Source organism: Erpetoichthys calabaricus, chromosome 4 (genome assembly GCF_900747795.2).
Source record: "Erpetoichthys calabaricus chromosome 4, fErpCal1.3, whole genome shotgun sequence".
Taxonomy (NCBI): Eukaryota; Metazoa; Chordata; class Cladistia; order Polypteriformes; family Polypteridae; genus Erpetoichthys; species Erpetoichthys calabaricus.
In genome coordinates this window covers 184,358,072-184,375,214 of record NC_041397.2, presented here as the reverse complement: position 1 = coordinate 184,375,214, position 17,143 = coordinate 184,358,072, and the positions used below count along the sequence as shown (strand labels likewise).

The 17,143-nt window shown below is 36.2% G+C and overlaps 1 protein-coding gene across 1 annotated transcript in view; it reads left to right on the top strand.

Annotated features, from left to right (window-relative positions):
• Positions 1-17,143, top strand: part of LOC114650417 (gamma-aminobutyric acid type A receptor subunit gamma3) — a 1,188,096-nt gene that overhangs the window by 858,779 nt on the left and 312,174 nt on the right. The window contains exon 9 of the mRNA XM_051927200.1: positions 7,178-7,197. Within this exon, the coding sequence (XP_051783160.1) occupies positions 7,178-7,197 (20 nt within the window). The remainder of the gene's footprint in view (positions 1-7,177; positions 7,198-17,143) is intronic.

Genomic DNA, 17,143 nt, shown 5'->3' with positions numbered 1-17,143 from the left:
ATCACTGCATTCACGGCATATGGGCCACTGCCCTACTGATGTCCTAGTTGATGGAGATCTTGTACAAAAATTTAATCAGCAGTTAACTGGCCTAGTAATTTAACAAATTCTCAAAATGTTAATAGCAAAGTCAACCTAGTCATGATAATCTAATTTTTCCAGCTTTCCATGGTTCTTTCAATGTAATTTCTGCAGTACTGGCAGTGTTTCATACTGTGTTTCTAGAAACCAGCTGAGGACCTGTAAGGTGTTTGTTTCTCAAACTGAGGGGACTGATGTACATTTCCTCTTATGCAGCTGAGCATCTGGGCCTTCCCCTTCTTTTTATATTCTGCTTAGATCTAGTTTTTCCTCTATTTTCAAGACAGTAATAGATATCTTTGTATGAAGTATTCTATTTCTGTCACATTGGAATAATCTTTGTTGTGCAAAAAACAAACATGATTGGCATGTTTGTTGAAAATATTGTGCCATTTTGGCCACTTCTGAGCCCTGAACTGAACTTTAGGAGTGCTAGCACCTTGTAACCCAAGTAATTGGTAATACAATTACAAAGGTTTCTCTAATAACCAATTTAAACATGAATAATTAAGGATAAGTTAAGGGAATTAACCATTAGAACACAGAAAGAATGGCTGCTTAAAATGGGGTTTTGCAGTTATATGTGCATAATAAATTAAAAATCAGTCATTTCAATCAGTAATAGCCTTTAGAAACACTGGTGATCTTATATACATATATATTTGACACTGGGACCGGGGGAGCAGCCATAGGATGCACACTACGTCCCACGGAACGCGTGGTGGCAGCCCTTCTGGGTTATGTCGGGGCCACAGGTGCACTGCTTAATGACCCCGTGTGGGCTGGAATGCAGCCACACCTAGAAGTGCAGCCTAATTAGGCCAATTACCACCTGGAGCACTTCTGAGAGGGCTATAAAAGGAGCCTGCGGCCACTACTCAGGGTGCCAGAGTCGGGAGGAGGAGGACAAAGCTGCCTGGGAGGAGTGGAGGAAGAAGAGTGTTTTTGGGTGTTTTTCTTTTGGTGTGTTTTGGGGACTGTGTAGGGCCTATGGGACACGGGGAAGACGTGCCCCATGGCTGAAGACAAAAATAAAATCTTTTTGTTCATTTTTACACGTGCCTCCTCTGTCAGTCTGTGTCAGGTCGACGCCTATATGGCGCCTTTGCCAAAATATATTGTGAGCAGGGGGGTTGAATGTACCCCCTAAATGACACGGATGCTCCTTAAAAAACCTCTCTTAAAAATGCTGATAGGCTACCTTTATATTGCTGGCTTACTTGCGGCCACTCTGTCGCGTGATAGGCTTTTCGCATGCCGCTTTGCATACTTAAAAGCCTTAACCGCACCTGTCCTTGTTAGTTGATTGCTTGTCTCTCTGTCTCGCTCTCTCTCTCTCCTCCGTACATGCTCTGCTCCTGTTGGGGGTCCTGCTCCTGATGCGCACCCTTATGACGAGGAAGATATGTTTGCATTGAGAGACGGAACTGTCATCTCTGTCTCGTCAAGGAGCATGTTTAAACTTTTGAAAGAGACATATGTTTGTTTGCAGTGTTTGAATAAAGTTCCTGTCTCTACAATCTCCTGTGTTTCTGTGCAAATCTGTGACCCAAGCGTGACAATATATATACTTTAATTATACCTTGATAAAAAAAATTGTATAATTTTTTTTACCAAAACATGAAAATTTCTGGCTCTAGCCAGACTTTTGACTGGCAGTTCATATTTAACTAAAAATCCAATTGTCTTCTTATTCTAGCTTTGTGAAAATATAGACAATACAGTTTGACAATGCCTTGCCATTGCATGTGAGACAGCATTGCATGTTTTTTCTGCTGTCTTGTCAGAGGCAAGCGCATGCATGTATGCTAAGAAAATGTTTGATGTTCTGCTTTTCAGTGACAATCATGGTAATGTAATTTATTTTTTGGAAACATTTAAAAAGTAAGTCAAAATCAGTACAAGGGTACAAATTACTGTAAATGTTAAGTATATAGCTGATGAACAGAGTCTGTTGTTTGAAAGTAAGCAGTAATAGTAAGCAGTGTGTTTGATGCATTTAACTTATGTTTAGAAAGTTCTACTTTTTATTTTTTAAAATCATGGTACAATATTTTTTATAGTATATGTATATAAAGGAATAAAAACATATATGTAGCTTTGCATTCTGTCCAAAATAGACAATTTAAGTTTTACCCAAGTAAATTTAAACCATGTTTAAATGAAAGCAGCCTTGAGCCTTTAATATTAACTTGATAGCTGTTCATGGTTTATTTAAGATCAAATGGGTAAAATAGTTAGAGCAGCCTTCCCTAGGGATAATGGTAAAAAATTCAGTGTGTTTGCCCTTTTTTAATTTGACAAGATTCATGCTTGTAAATCTCATTTTAATTGTTAGTCCACATATTAAATGGATGAAAATATATCTGGTGATCCATATTTAATTATTGAGAAATTAAAATGATTAATTAAATATATCTAATACTTGAAACAAGTTGTTTTGAAAAGATAACCGGTTGGAATGTTCAGTGTATTGTAATTCATTTTTGTTCCTTGTTTAAGTAATTTTATTTTACCATAGTAAATAGAATAAAATGTGTAATTAAAACATTTTAAATTATAAATGTGCAGAATTCATTTTGAGATCAGCAATCAAAAACGTAGTGAAACTAAAGTGCCCTTATGGTAACAAAAGTTGTATCAGCTTACAGAATTTAAGAGATATTTATCTACCAGTTATTGTGAACACCTGGCAAATAAGGGTATTAATTTGTGAAACAAAAACATGACTGGAAAACAGAGGTGGCCAAGGAGCTGGCAAATTTATTGACTCTTAACAGGCTGGAGTTATGAAATTGGAAAAAGCAAATCAAAGTCAATCAATTACACCCAATACACACAACAAAAGTGACGTTTAATAAACAAGCAAAAAGTTCAAGCTCAAAGTGGAATATTTTCACCTAACAATTGATAACATTACTTGTTTTTAGACTTTAGCAAATGTATTGTTAAGCTTCTTGCTATCAGTATCGCAATCCTTTTTTGTAACGTGTTTAATGGCTTATAGGAGTTTAGGGAATCTCTTCATGGGTGATGTCAGAGTCATACAGAAGCATATAGCTAAATTTGTGGATAATATGGCCAGACAGCAAGATGCTCATAGATGAAGTCAGGGATATGTGTTATCAGTGCAAGATGTTATATGGAAAAGAGGACAACTGCCTTAAATAAAGAAAAGTAAAGATGCTTTTTAGGTTACATCAATGATTTAGAGGTGTATGATAGTTTTATTCATTGCAGATAATGCTGCATAACCTGAAAGTACCAGATTGGGATTAACATTAAACAACATTTTGTGGTTATTTCAAGAAAGTGCCCTTTCCACCCAACTCTCAAAAAACAAAATCACTCAACGGTAGGCAAGAAGAAATGCAATTGGAAATGAAACCACAAAAGTGTGTGGGACTTCTTGTAATCAAAGAATCCAGTATACAGGTGCAGAGTGTTGTGAATCTGTGTTTAGAAACCCACCAAATTAATGTTCATAATGTTTGGAATTTGTATACACATTTTCTGTATTGTCTGTTATTTTTATCCTTAGGATGATGATATCAGCACACTGACACTTTGTAGTACAGTTTCATGGGGGAAGCCATCTTGTTTATGGTTGCTATGGTTATTGTTGGTGATGTGCTGTAGAGATCACACAACACACTTTGTCAACATGCTTCACCTATATTTGATGGCTGCTCACAAGAAGAAGGCAACAAAATGAATCTTTAGTGTGAGTTACGGTCAAAAGAACGGTTAGTATGAGAGCTTTTTTAAAATTTTGCTAGGCTTTTCTTACCTTGATTCTGGTTTTGTGATTTTTGTCTTGACAATTGCTTTTCATTTAATCTGTTAGTTTTCTGACTTCAGCCTTACATTTCATTCCTATTTTGTCTGTCCTGTTTTTTGCACCTTCCAGTTCCTGTTTTTTTTTCACTACTAGAAACATTTCAGATTTGTACATGATCACATGCTCTTTCATTTGTGATCGTAACACTGAGTATATAAAGGGGCTGCGTGATGACATCACGTATCACATTGCAGACAACCAAGTTAGCAACATCATTGGCATAAACAGTACAGTTAGTGTACAGCCATTCAAACTGAACAACAAACATTCCAAGAAGTACAAAGCCCAGAATTATAACCTCTGAAGTTTCTAAAGTGCTAGATGTTTTTCTAAGGTGCCTTACAAGAAGAGATCCGGTTGGTCTTGAACACCTTTCACTGGTGAAAAGAGCTTGCAAGAATCTCACCTTCTTCCACAAAATGAGTGACACTTGAAAATGTGTGTGAGAATTGGTTTAAGGTCTCAGTAGCTCAGGAGGTGCTGAGAACCTTTCGAGTGGTTGAATATGTATGGTTCTTATTATGTCAGTAGACTGAAAACTGTTTTACTACTTGATGTATGTTTAAGATATCAACAGAGGCAATGACACACCTCAGAGGTTAATGAAAGGTACAGTATTTAAAATATATTTACAAAGTAAGTAAGAAGGAAATAGTAAAAAATTTTGTTTGTAAAAATGGAATGAGTTCTTCCTCAGAATGCTGCTCCATTACCAGTGTTTGAAGTTCTCTAACAGCCAAAGCACCATAGTGTTGAATTGTATTTTACAGATAAACTGATAATTTAAATAATTTATGCAGTGATTATACATTAACAAGTGTCTGGCTGCTCTTTGTGTTTTAAGGTTGCAGATAGATTTACCTAAACAGTGGGACTTTTTATGTTGTGATTAGCTGTGAGGGCAGCAGGAGAATAGAGGAGGCAGAAAATGAAAAACAGTTTTTTTTGGGCTGTAAGATGAATGTGTGGCTGCAATAATAAACTGCTAAGAGGACTTTCAGCTTGCATCTGTTTTCTATACCTCTAACCTGCATCAAACTAATTCAGCTTTTTATAGTATTATATAATATGGCCCTCTATCAAAGAAGGTTTTGTGCACAGAGAAACTGATGGACTGATGCCCTGTCCAGGAATTGTTTTTGCCTTGCAGTCAATACTTGCTGGGAGGGGCTCTGGATTATCCGTGTCCCTGTTCTGGAATTTACTGTTTTGTAAAATGGATGGATGGATTTCCTTAATTTCTTCTTCTTCTTCTTTCAGCTGCTCCCATTAGGGGTTGCCACAGCGGATCATCTTGTTCCATATCTTTGTCCTCTGTATCTTGTTCTGTTACACCCATCACCTGCATGTCCTCTCTCACCACATCCATAAACCTTCTCTTAGGCCTTCCTCTTTTCCCCTTGCCCCGGGAACTCTATCTTTAACATCCTTCTCCCAATATACCCAGATTTCCTTCCCTATATGTGCAAAATATCATGGATGGGAATGTTGTTGGGAAGTGGCCAGGAGCTACACAAGCTTTGCATCAGTCAGGTGATGCCTACAGTATTCTCCGAGAATATGTGATGGCACTGCTGTATTTGGTTGGTTTTGAATGACCCCATTATTTTATATCTTACTTTTCATTGTTTCTCATCAAATCCTGGTTTTAAACTGCTGCTTTAGATGACCATACCTCTTGAAGGGAAGATTTTTTGAGCCATGTGTTTTTTTCCAAAGATGATAGGTTCTACATTCTCAACATTGTTCTTATGAGCATTAGAGAAATGGATGAAAGTGCTTGGTGAGACACGAGTGAGACTCTCATTATTTGTTGTCGTGAAATTGGCCCATCTTCTAATAGTGACGTCAGCTTCTCTAAGTAGGACTGATCCAAAGGTTTGTGTTAGAATATACAGTGTCATGCTTAGCAGAAACATAGAAGATCTTGTTCATGTGTCAAAAAGCTACTGGACCAGGCTAAGTGGATCCAATAGTCACTGTGTGCATTGCAATGAATTATATCCATAAAGGCAGGCTGAAAGTTTGGAATGACATATTTAAAGAAATAGATTAAAAGACCAGGAGAAGAAGATAAAATTGTGTCCTTGTAATTCTTTAGTGTAGGTAAGATTCAGTAAATCGTTAGAATTGACTTGTTTAAAGCTTGGGATGGAAAAAAGGTCTATTGGGCACAAATGGGACATGTGGCACTATTCAAATTGCTTTACAGTAAGGAGATCACTGATGTACTAAGAAAATGTCGTTGTAGCCTAGATGAGGATTATTTAAAGTAATGAGTGTGGGTTACAGAACATAGGACAAGCCAGGTTTCACAGCTTAAATAATGTGCCTGAGATTAATATTAATGATTATGTCCAAAAAGAGAAACCTGACATGAAAAAAATCTTTTAAACTTCTAATCATCAGAAAAATGCAAGTACAGAAACTGTTATGACCTACATTTTATGAATATCTTAATAAAAATAGACAAATTGGATTTCTACATTATAAAGCTTCATGTAACAATAGAAATTAGAAATTGCCAAAATATGAGAGCTAAAAATTAGGGTATATATATGAATATGAATGTACAACATACAGTAAAAAGCTGCAGAAAAGTTAAGATATTGGGAGTTTATTGTGGAATAACCAGTAAATAAAGCAGTGTCAAACAGTTTCAAAAGTAAAAAATAAAAAACAGGCATAGGTACAAATACTAATGAGTGATTTAAACTAGAAGAATCCAAAACACAGTGGAACAGTAGAATAGTATTTCACATTGCCAAAAGACAAAACAACAGTTGAAGTCACAATTATATTCCCAATGTCATAGTAGGAAATTCTGAATGTCATCAAAGGAAAATATATAACAGCTTTTGCTAATTTTAACACTAAGGTTATCCACAAGGGTTTATGAACTGAGGATATACATACATATGGCTCCCAAGATGGCTACCAGCACTAACTGATAATGATAATAATAATAATCCATTACATTTATATAGCGCTTGATGGAGCACATATGCTAATGCTGACAGCCTCAGCTGTCATGCCAAAATGATCTTTTCTCCATGTGGCCAAGAGTTAAAATGAAGTAAGCCTAAGCTGTATGTGAATCATGATAATAAGTCAAAATCATGAGAATACATTACAGTATGTGCATTGCTCATTACACAGTCAGTACCAGACTTTGAATGCTGCACTAATCAGGCCAGAATTCATAACCTGTATACTGCATATTATTAATCTGTTACGAAGAAGATGTCATACTAGAGTTGCGGTATTTTGGTAGTGTGAATTATCAAAAGTTTAATGGTAAATTCCAGATAAACAAATTTTGAGCAAATGTTTAAAATCTACAAAAATACACTGAGAAATGTATATTTGCAGAAGTGGAGGAGGAACACTGAGGTTGATTTTAAAACGTATGTCATGCAAGTAACTCATGTCATGCAATGTATTTAACAAGATTACCACTACAACTATTAGTATTACTACTTCTTCAGTGCAGGATGTCCTTAGGTCAAAATTTTATGCACTCAAAAATCTAAAGTTGTGAAAGACAAAATATGAACAAGGACATTTCTGTAACTTTTATACGGAAAACTTAGCTATATTAAGTGTAAGGTATATTTCTGAAAAAACTCCACATATACGGACTGAGCCAAGATATCCAGACATGGAAGCTGTGAGGATTCTATGCTCACTTCTGTACTACCTTTAAACGCAGCTGAAATGCCTCTTTTAAGGACATTAGGTTGTATAGCTACATAATTTACTTTTAAGGCCACCACTTTTAATGTTCGTCAGCTTTCAGCTCCTCAAAGTAAACAGATTGTCAGCTTTCAGCACCCCCAAAGAGACCAGATCATCAGCTTTCAGCTCCCCTAAAGAGACAGAAGAGATGAATGCAGCCAATTCTGAAGGAAGGTGTAACCTCTGGTAATTGGATCAAAGCCACTTCCAGTTACAGATCCAGTGCTGGCTTACAGGCATATTATTTTGTGCATTACATCCAGGCAGAGTTCAGTTTGCGGTCCCAAGCCTATAATGAAAGTTCATTTAGGCTTTTCTTTTTTTTTTTTCTCTGAAACAGTCCCTGCAGAGAAGTCAGCTCAAGTCTGATTTACACAATTATTATCAAAAGAAGTACAGAGCTGATCAAAGTGTTGGTAGAGCTCCAGTTCACGCATTCTCTCCAGAATGTAGGTCTGGGTACAAATGGCTTTCTGCATCCATGTTAAATCTGCTGTCCTAACAGGCCTTGTGTGCCACTTAAAGCCTATTGCCCATTTTGCCCTACAATACATTATGAAAAAAAGTATTTTCATCTAAGACAAATACAATCCATAAGGAAATATGATGGAAGTCTTTTGCAACAGGGTTGATTTTAACTGTTATTCTAAAACAAATTCTTCAGCATGACACAATGGTACTGTATTGGGTGTATATTTTTCAGGAATTTTGGAAAATATTTTTTCATACACATAAACAGAACAAGTAATGCAAGTTATGCCAGTTGGAAGTGTCCTAAGAGGACTGGATGGACCACAGCATGGACAAAGTCCACCTGCTTTTTTTTAATTCCTGCCAACTTCCCTTAATTGTTTGCTGGAAATAAAGTATGTGAGCAAACATGAGAATGGTATTAACTGGAACAGGAGATGTGTGTGCATTATATAAACTGTGATAAGAGCTAATGTCGAAGATGCCAAGAAATCGCTGTCAAAGATCAAAGAGCTAGACTATAAGCAAATCAAAATAAGGATTGCCAAAAGTTTTTAAATAGAAGGTGAGCTTTTACCAAACTCTTTAGACCTGAAACTGTGCAAAAACTTGAAGATGAGGTGCCACAAAAATCCAGATGTGAAAACCATACTATAACCTGAAGGCAAGCTGTTGCCACAATCTAGACATGAGACAGTTACTGAGACTAAAACAAGAATTGCTGTTAATAAAAATAAAATGTGTTCACCCCTGAGGACTTGCATGAAAGCTGACAGTTCCATGTGCTGCATTTGATACTGGGCCGAACACCTTTGATGTGGCACGCAGGGCCTTCTGGGAGACAGCCCATAGCAAAAGTGCAGTATATCCTAGTAACACAGTTATAAGATGCTGAGTCTACAAAATGGTCTAGAAAATGGTGACACAAGTCATGTAAAATAAATGACAAAAGTAACTCCACAGGTTAATAAATATATTTTAAATAATGAGCAATCACATATTAATATTCTGTGAGGTTCCTTGAGGTTAAAGCTTTCCAAAAACCTACAATAAAGCACCAGAAACAATTCCCCTGAAGCAAAAATAACAAACTGGCCTAATTCATAACAAGGTATAGCAGTATAGCTGAAAGTAGCATCTTGCAGTCTACAGCACACACATTAAGTATTTTTGTGGACATATTACTATCACTGAATAGGAACTGACAAAGTCTGTTCATTTTTTTATTTGTTTATGTCAGTTTTGAAAATATAAACAAACCTATCATTTTTAGTTGCATGGTAAATTAATGTGACAAATACCTGATGTTATCAACATAAGAGATTTTCTTTAACATCTAAGAGAGATCAGCTAATTTTTTATTTTTTTATGGAAACATCAAGAGCTGTATTGTTGCAGAGAGTCTATACAGTAGTACAATGATCTACAGACTACAGACTGAAAGGCTCAAACTGAAAACTAAAGAATTTTCAAAGGGTTTATTCAATGCTTTACAGAATAAGTATTATTTTGTAACAAAATAGGGGGTTTGACCCCCTGCTCGCTTTGCTCGCCAACCCCCCCGGCCCACACTACATATCAGCCACTTCGCATCTTTGCTGCTCGCGTATGTGAATTTCACTTTCAACAAACAACAAATCTTATAATTCTCGCGGATATGCATCTTCATTGGGAAGAAACACTACTTTTCCCTGATGGCAACACAAATTAGATGATCTACAAGTCTCTGACTTAATGTTTAAATCCAAATAATATATTCGATCTCTTTTCGCTATTCCATTATTTCACCGTGTAATAATTTCGGTTTGTTTGCGCTAATGCGATCTTTACTATCATTTTTTTGAGACTTTCGATATTTTAGTACTTTCATTATCTCTAACCTACTCTGCATGTGTATCGCGCCAATGTTTTTGAATTCTTTACGATGTTCTACTTTGTCATATACTCTTTGCCTTTTATTTCTGGCCCCGGGCATGGTTAAATCTCTTGGCAAAAAGTCTCATCTCACAGGATATGAAAGTATCTCTCTGAAAAAGTCACGTCTTGTCCCAGTCTAAAAAGTCTCATCTTGTCCCAGGATTTTTTTATTATAATAGAGAGATGTCTTTTTTTCTGCCTGTTTTGCTGTTTTTTCTTTTATTCTGTCCTGAATTTTTTTTTATTTCTAGGCCATTGTACTTTCAATTCTTTTTCTCCAGCTGACTGTCTATTCATGTGTTTTAGATACTCCTTTGAAGATCACGCCACAACAGATTATCGTAATGAGCACTGAGTTGAATGAGCCACATAGTATTAAATGGTTAAGCCCTAAACTGCATGGGTGTAATTATAGTTTGATTAAACACAGGAATAAGCTTAATCCTAGCATATCTATACCAACTTGCTGCTCTGAAGGACAAGCAGAACACCTACACAACAAACACAAATCTTGGCACCGGAGCAAGTTGTGGCTCACCTTGTCCTGTTGCCATTTACACACTCCTCACTCTGTTGCACAACTATAGTCAACTTCTTCTGATCACTCCTCTGCAGAATCCCCTCTCTTCTAAGATCCTCCACACTTCTTTCAGCTCTCTGTCAGTGGTTCCTCATCTGAAGCGGTTGAAACTTTTTTGCAGCTGAATAAGATGCACTACAATTTGCCATCCTCTGATTCTTACACTAATGTTATGAAGTCTTGAATTCGTAATTGAATCTGTTTAAAGGCCATCAGCAGAAATAAAAAAATAGAAGATATTAAGAAATATAGGCATGCTATATCATCAAATCAATTTTAGATGTTAAAGGCTGCAGCAGGTAAAACATTTTTTTAACTTGATTTATATACCAATTACAGTTTTAAATACAGGTTAAAACATTGTCTGTCTGTGTTCAAAGTTATGCCCTCTGCCAGCTCCACTTGATATACATTATTCAGTTTATTGTTGCTTAGAGCTTTGTAAATATAGTATAGTGACTTAAAAATGTGGAAGATTGAAATTATCTCTTTATTGAAAGACTTTTAGTGTTCCTTTTTTACAAAGTCTGTGAGAACTAAGAAAAACAAGAAAACTATTTCCTTTATTCCCTTCTTTAATACAATACTAATTGTTTAAAAGAAATGGAAAAAAAGGATATGTAGGCTTAGCATTAAATGTTTTCCTTTTACCTCTAGTCATGCATTTAGCAGTATAACAATTACAGAATTAAATCACAACTTATAAGGTTGTTATAAAATGAAAGATCTCCTTTTGTTAAGTATTATTGTGGCTTATATTTTTTTCCAAACATAGTTTACTTTGAAGGAGTATTACTCTGTTAAAACTATAAGATTGGAAGGTAACCAAAGCAGTTGTTTTTTAAAAACGTGAAAAATTATTGAATGTCCTGTCACATCAGTAAATTAGGAAAGTGTTAAAAGATTTTAACTGACATTCTCCAGCACATCTGCCATTGTATTACTACTCTGTCTTTGATTTTCTGCAAGTCTGATATTGCAAAAGCACTGCTGTTGCTGCCGTTACACTCAGATAAAGATGAGTATGATGATCTCCTCTAAGCAGTAAAAAAATAGATTTTCTGCGTCCAGTGTCCTTAACTCTAGGGGGTTGGTTAATTTGTGGAAGTGTACTACCAATCTGCCACTGTCCTTTTGTTCCTCTCTGTTGATGCTAAAGATGGTGTATTTTACAGTCCATTACGCTGCAATATAATTACCCAAAAATGATGCTTTTTTCTTATTTTCAAAATTTGTGTAATGTGTAAAATACAAATAATTAAAAACATTTATATTTTTGTTGTTATGTTTATTACTATGAACACATTACTAGTAGCTAAACGTTTTTTATATTTTAGAGATTGTGCTATAATAGTACATAGATGGCATGCAGTCTTCCTTTTATGTTAAAATAAAAAAAAATTAAACTCTCTTGCTGCTTCAGATATCATTAGTACATTGATTGAAAAAAGGCCTCACACTGAACTGTTGCAATTTTGCCATAAAGGAAAACACAAAATTCCTGCACAGAGAACAATGAGCATTTGTTGCAGCTGAAACTGCAGGTAATTCATTTGATAATAAATACCTTTTATTAAATAAAAAAAGGTTTGATTATATTTGTTGATTAAAGTATCTCAGTTTTACTGTGTGTTTAACCTAATATCTGCATGTAAATGATGTATAATTTGTCTGTCTCTGTTATGGATATACTGTAAACTACAGCTGTTAAATTACCTATATAGCATTATAGCTATAAACTCTCGTATGCAAGTACTTGGAGTCTGTGCTCAGTGAAGAGCTCTGTGTAAAAATGAATTGAATTGATTTTGTTCACTTCAATCCTTTTCAATAAACCTTTCTGTTAAAAATATATGGTGAATAAAACATACTAAAGAGAATTATTTTCTATTTGTACTATTTGTACTTGACCAAATTAAACTCTTTCTCACACTGAACGTCTTAATGGCAAGTCTGCTGTTTTGCTAAAATACAAAAAGGTACTTTTCATATATGGTTAATGTGATTTTTTTTACTATTTAAAATGTTCATTTTTATAAAAGATCCATTCATTCATCTTCTAAACCCTCTTTATCCTGAGCAGAATTATTGGGAAGGTGGGGCCTATCCCGGCAAGCCTCAGTTGCAAAGCTGAAATAATTCCTGGACAGGCTGCCAGTCCATGGCAGGGTGAAAAAACAGACACGCCCACACACAGCAGGGCCAATGTAAGATTATCGATCCACCTAACCTGCATGTCTTTGGATTGTGGGAGGAATCAGGAGCACTCAAAGAAAACCCACATGGATGCGGGCAAAGCATGCAAACTCCACGCCAGGAAGTTCTGGTACATAAACATGAACTCCAACCTCCCTGTTGTGAGGCAGCAGTGCTACTACTGTGCCACCCTTTTATAGAAACTGTAATTCATGTTTTCATCATTTTAATAACAAAAAATCTGTTTTCTTCTCTTAACCCCATCCCTTCATATTAACGATCTCCACTAATCTTTGTCACAGTGCACATTCACTTTTCATAGTAATTGTGTAAAAATAGGATATTTTTAATTAATCATTTACAAAAAAATAATATTCCATTGAAAGGATGGAAAGTTCTTTTCTTTATTTTTCCCAAAGACAGAAGCTTACACTTTTGATCCACTCATCTCAGTCTCAACTTCTGACATCAAAGGTAGTGCTTTTAATGTGAGCTAAAAAAAAATCCCTTTCAATTTATGTTATTATGAATAACACATAAAATGGACCACACTCATTGATAAAGCTATTATGGCACTGGTCTTTCATTTCAACTTCTCTCACATCTTTTATTTAATTTCTGCATTGGCAGTTTCCTTCATACTTAAATTGTGAACCCATTGTTTCCCTTGGTAATGTCAATAAAAGTCTTATACCACTAGTTCATTAATATACTGAACTCTTTCAGTGTGTACATGTCTCAGGTTATTACCGATTCTGTGCTGACCTTTGGACTTCTTTCATGGGAGAGTATTTTCTGTACAGATTTATCATTTTAATGTAGAAACTTCATCACCATAATTACAGTTTCCTAAATGATTTTCTCTCCAAGTTAGTACCGCACTGCTGCTGTCTGGTTTACTCTCCTGCGCTGCTAAATTAACAGCTCCCAATAGCAACCAAACTGGCGTCTACACTTCAGCTTAAACAACTAACAGTTCCTTTAGTATATTCAAATTTCATTCAATGAATTGGTTACTTGGTTTAGTTTACCTTCCGAGTTTGGGTGTAGGATGGCTTCTGACATGGGAATTGATCAGTTAAAGGTACACAAGGTTTACAATTTGTATTTTTAAAAATAATAGTATCCTAACAGATTTTCCTTTGTTTCTTTCCTATGTGGCAGAGAATAATGTATCAATAAGAATAAAGTCATATTTGGAAAGGCTTTCTTATATTGTATAGCACCATTAACAGCATGCACACTCAAGAGGTGTTTTACTGAGCAAAGAAAATAACAATTGATTGTTAAAATATAGGGTTTGGTCTCGTCCGTTATAGGAGATGGACGTCTGAAGCAGAGCTCCACTAGCAGCGGCTTTATTTTCCCACATATTTCAAATTATTTAGAGATATCCTGTATTTAATCCGACCAAGGAACTTCCACTACAATATACAAGCATGAGTAACAAGAAGAAATGTCAGAAAGAACCGGAAAAGAAACTTAAAGCTGCATCAAAGTCTGGACAGACATCCGGCCCGAGTGCAAGGTATGGCCTCTCGGAGACTGACCTGGAACAGGCAGACGAATGCGCAGATTTCCTGGGACCCCGCTCCATTGTATCGTCCCCAGTCGAGAGTGAAAATGGGAGCGAAGGTGCAAGTGATACAGGTCACGATGGATCGCCGATTTCTGAGGATCATTCGAGACTAGAAAAGGCCCTGCAGAATGTGCTCTCATCTACTTATTGCGAGCCCGCAGCACCTGCTGTAACAGGAGCTGCATTTCCACTCGCGGAGCAGGAAATCCGAAACGAACTGTCTGAACTGAAAACTGAAATAAAAGAGATGATCGCTACACTGGCCTCTGCCATGGCTGCGGCCATAAATGAGCTTAAGAAGGATAACAAGAATGAGCTTAAGAAGTCTAACATTGAGCTGAAGAAGGATAACAAAGACCGGGAAACGCGTCTATTTCAACGTTTTGATGTGAACTTTAAAGGCATGTTGGAGAAATTAGAGGAACACATCGAAGAAAATAGATCCAAACTGAAAATGCTTGCCGAACAGATTAATGATGTTACAGATCAGCTGGATGACGTTAAGCAGGCATTCACAGCTTGAGTTGAAACAGCGGAACAATTGGCGTCTAACGCCGATGAAAAAGCAACAGCTGCGAATTCCGAATGCAAAAAACTCGGAGATAGACTTGAGGCCCTGGAAGATGGGTGCAGAAGAAACAATATAAGAATTGAGGGTATACCTGAGAAACGAGAAAGCTCAAGCCCAGTGAAATTTGCAGTATAATTACTCTCTAAAATAATGGGGAGATGATTTTAAACTCGACATTGAGATAGTAGCTGCTTATCGCACATACGGATCAAGCACCTTTAAACCTAGGTCTTTTATTGTCCACTTTGAGCGATTACGATGTAAGCTTGATGTGATGGCACTTCTCAGACACAAGCAAGAGATTATATTTGAAAATAATCTTATTCGTATTTTCCCCGACTTCTCACCATTAACAGCTGCAAAACGTGCAGCCTACTTTAACATTAAAAAGTTGCTACAGAAAGCCGATATCAAATACAGCCTCTTGTATCCCGCCAAACTGAAAGTGGAAGTTCAAGACCAATATTATGTATTTCCAAGCAAGGAGGAAGCTGAAAAGGAACTAAAGAAGCTGTTTCCGACACTTTTTTGAAAGTTAATAAGGAGCCGTATTCTGTCAAGACATGGGAAGGACCTATCATCTGCTGTTGGATCCACTTTTAAAGAGACTAGTATTATAATTATACATCCTTTTCTTTACTTGGACATTATATGTTTATGTCTTAATTACAGTTATAGACGTGAGTGTGGAAGTGTGGAAGTAATTAAAGTAGGGCTGGGTTTTTTTTTCTTTTTTTTTTACTACCTTAAAGTGGACTGTTTAACATCATACTCTTGGTTTATTGCTATTTCTACTATTTCTACTATTACATTATACTATTACATTATGATTTACTATGTTTACCCTAGACTACTTTTTAAAATCATTCCCAGGGTTCTTTCTTTTATTATCTTAATATCTTAAAATTGCTGAAGATTATTTTAAGCTTAAAGACTGTTAATGATTATATTTTCGGCAGATAGTATTTAGAATTCAGCTGCAATAGATATCTCTTTGTTTTAATTCTCTAACGCCGTTGCGGGGTGGGGTTTGTTTTGTTTTGGACGTGCTCTGTCTCTTTGTATGTCAGAGGACCGGGACATCACGAAGTGGGATCAAGCCTCAAGTGGGGATGCAAAATGGGGGGCTGGGGGGATAAAGGGGGGAGAGAAAGAGAGCAGGCTATATCTAATCTATTCTTCTAATCCTTATAACTATAAATATCAATGCAATAATAGGCTAAAATGCAATAACTCATTGGGAATTTTGAAATTAAGATTAAAACTGCCTCACTACCAGGGAATCAATGTCTCCATGATGGGACAGTTAACTTTGTGAGCTGGAATGTTAAAGGCCTGAATCACGAATTAAAGAGAAAGAAAGTATGCTCTCACCTAACAGGCTTAAACGCTAAAATAGTATTTTTACAGGAGACCCACTTACTAAGCAAGGATCAGTTCAGACTACAAAATGACTGGACTGGCCAAATGTTCCATTCTAGCTTTATAAAGAAAACTAGAGGGGTGGGAATTCTCATACACAGAACAGTTCCATTTGTAGCATCAGATGTAGTATCTGACCCTGAATGCAGATATGTGATGGTCATGGGCAACTTATTTAACAGTAAAATGATTTTGATAAATGTTTATGCACCCAATGTCGATGATAAGGAATTCATGCAAAATCTGTTTGCATTCATTCCCAATGTGAACACTCATAAAATTATAATTGCTGGGGACTTTAATTGTGTTTTAAATCCACTCTTAGACAGGACTCCTGTGACAGGGGGGACGACATTTAACACTGCAAAGACAATTACACAGTTTTTAAATGACCACAACTTATCAGACCCCTGGAGGTTTCTTAACCCAAACTCAAGAACATATTCGTTCTACTCACCAGTGCATTATAGCTACTCAAGAATTTATTATTTTTTATAGATAATAATTTCCTGCCTATGATTAAATCGTGCAAATACGACACAATTGTTTTCTCCGACCATGCCCCTCTAGTCTTGTAGCTAAAATCATTAAGCCCCTCACACTCACCTCGCAGATGGCGTTGTAACCCTCTTCTATTGGCAGACGAGAACTGCACAGAATTTATATCCAAACAAATCAGCTTCTTCCTAGAGACAAATACGCCCACAGAGGTTTCTGCAGGAACACTCTGGGAAACTCTAAAGGCCT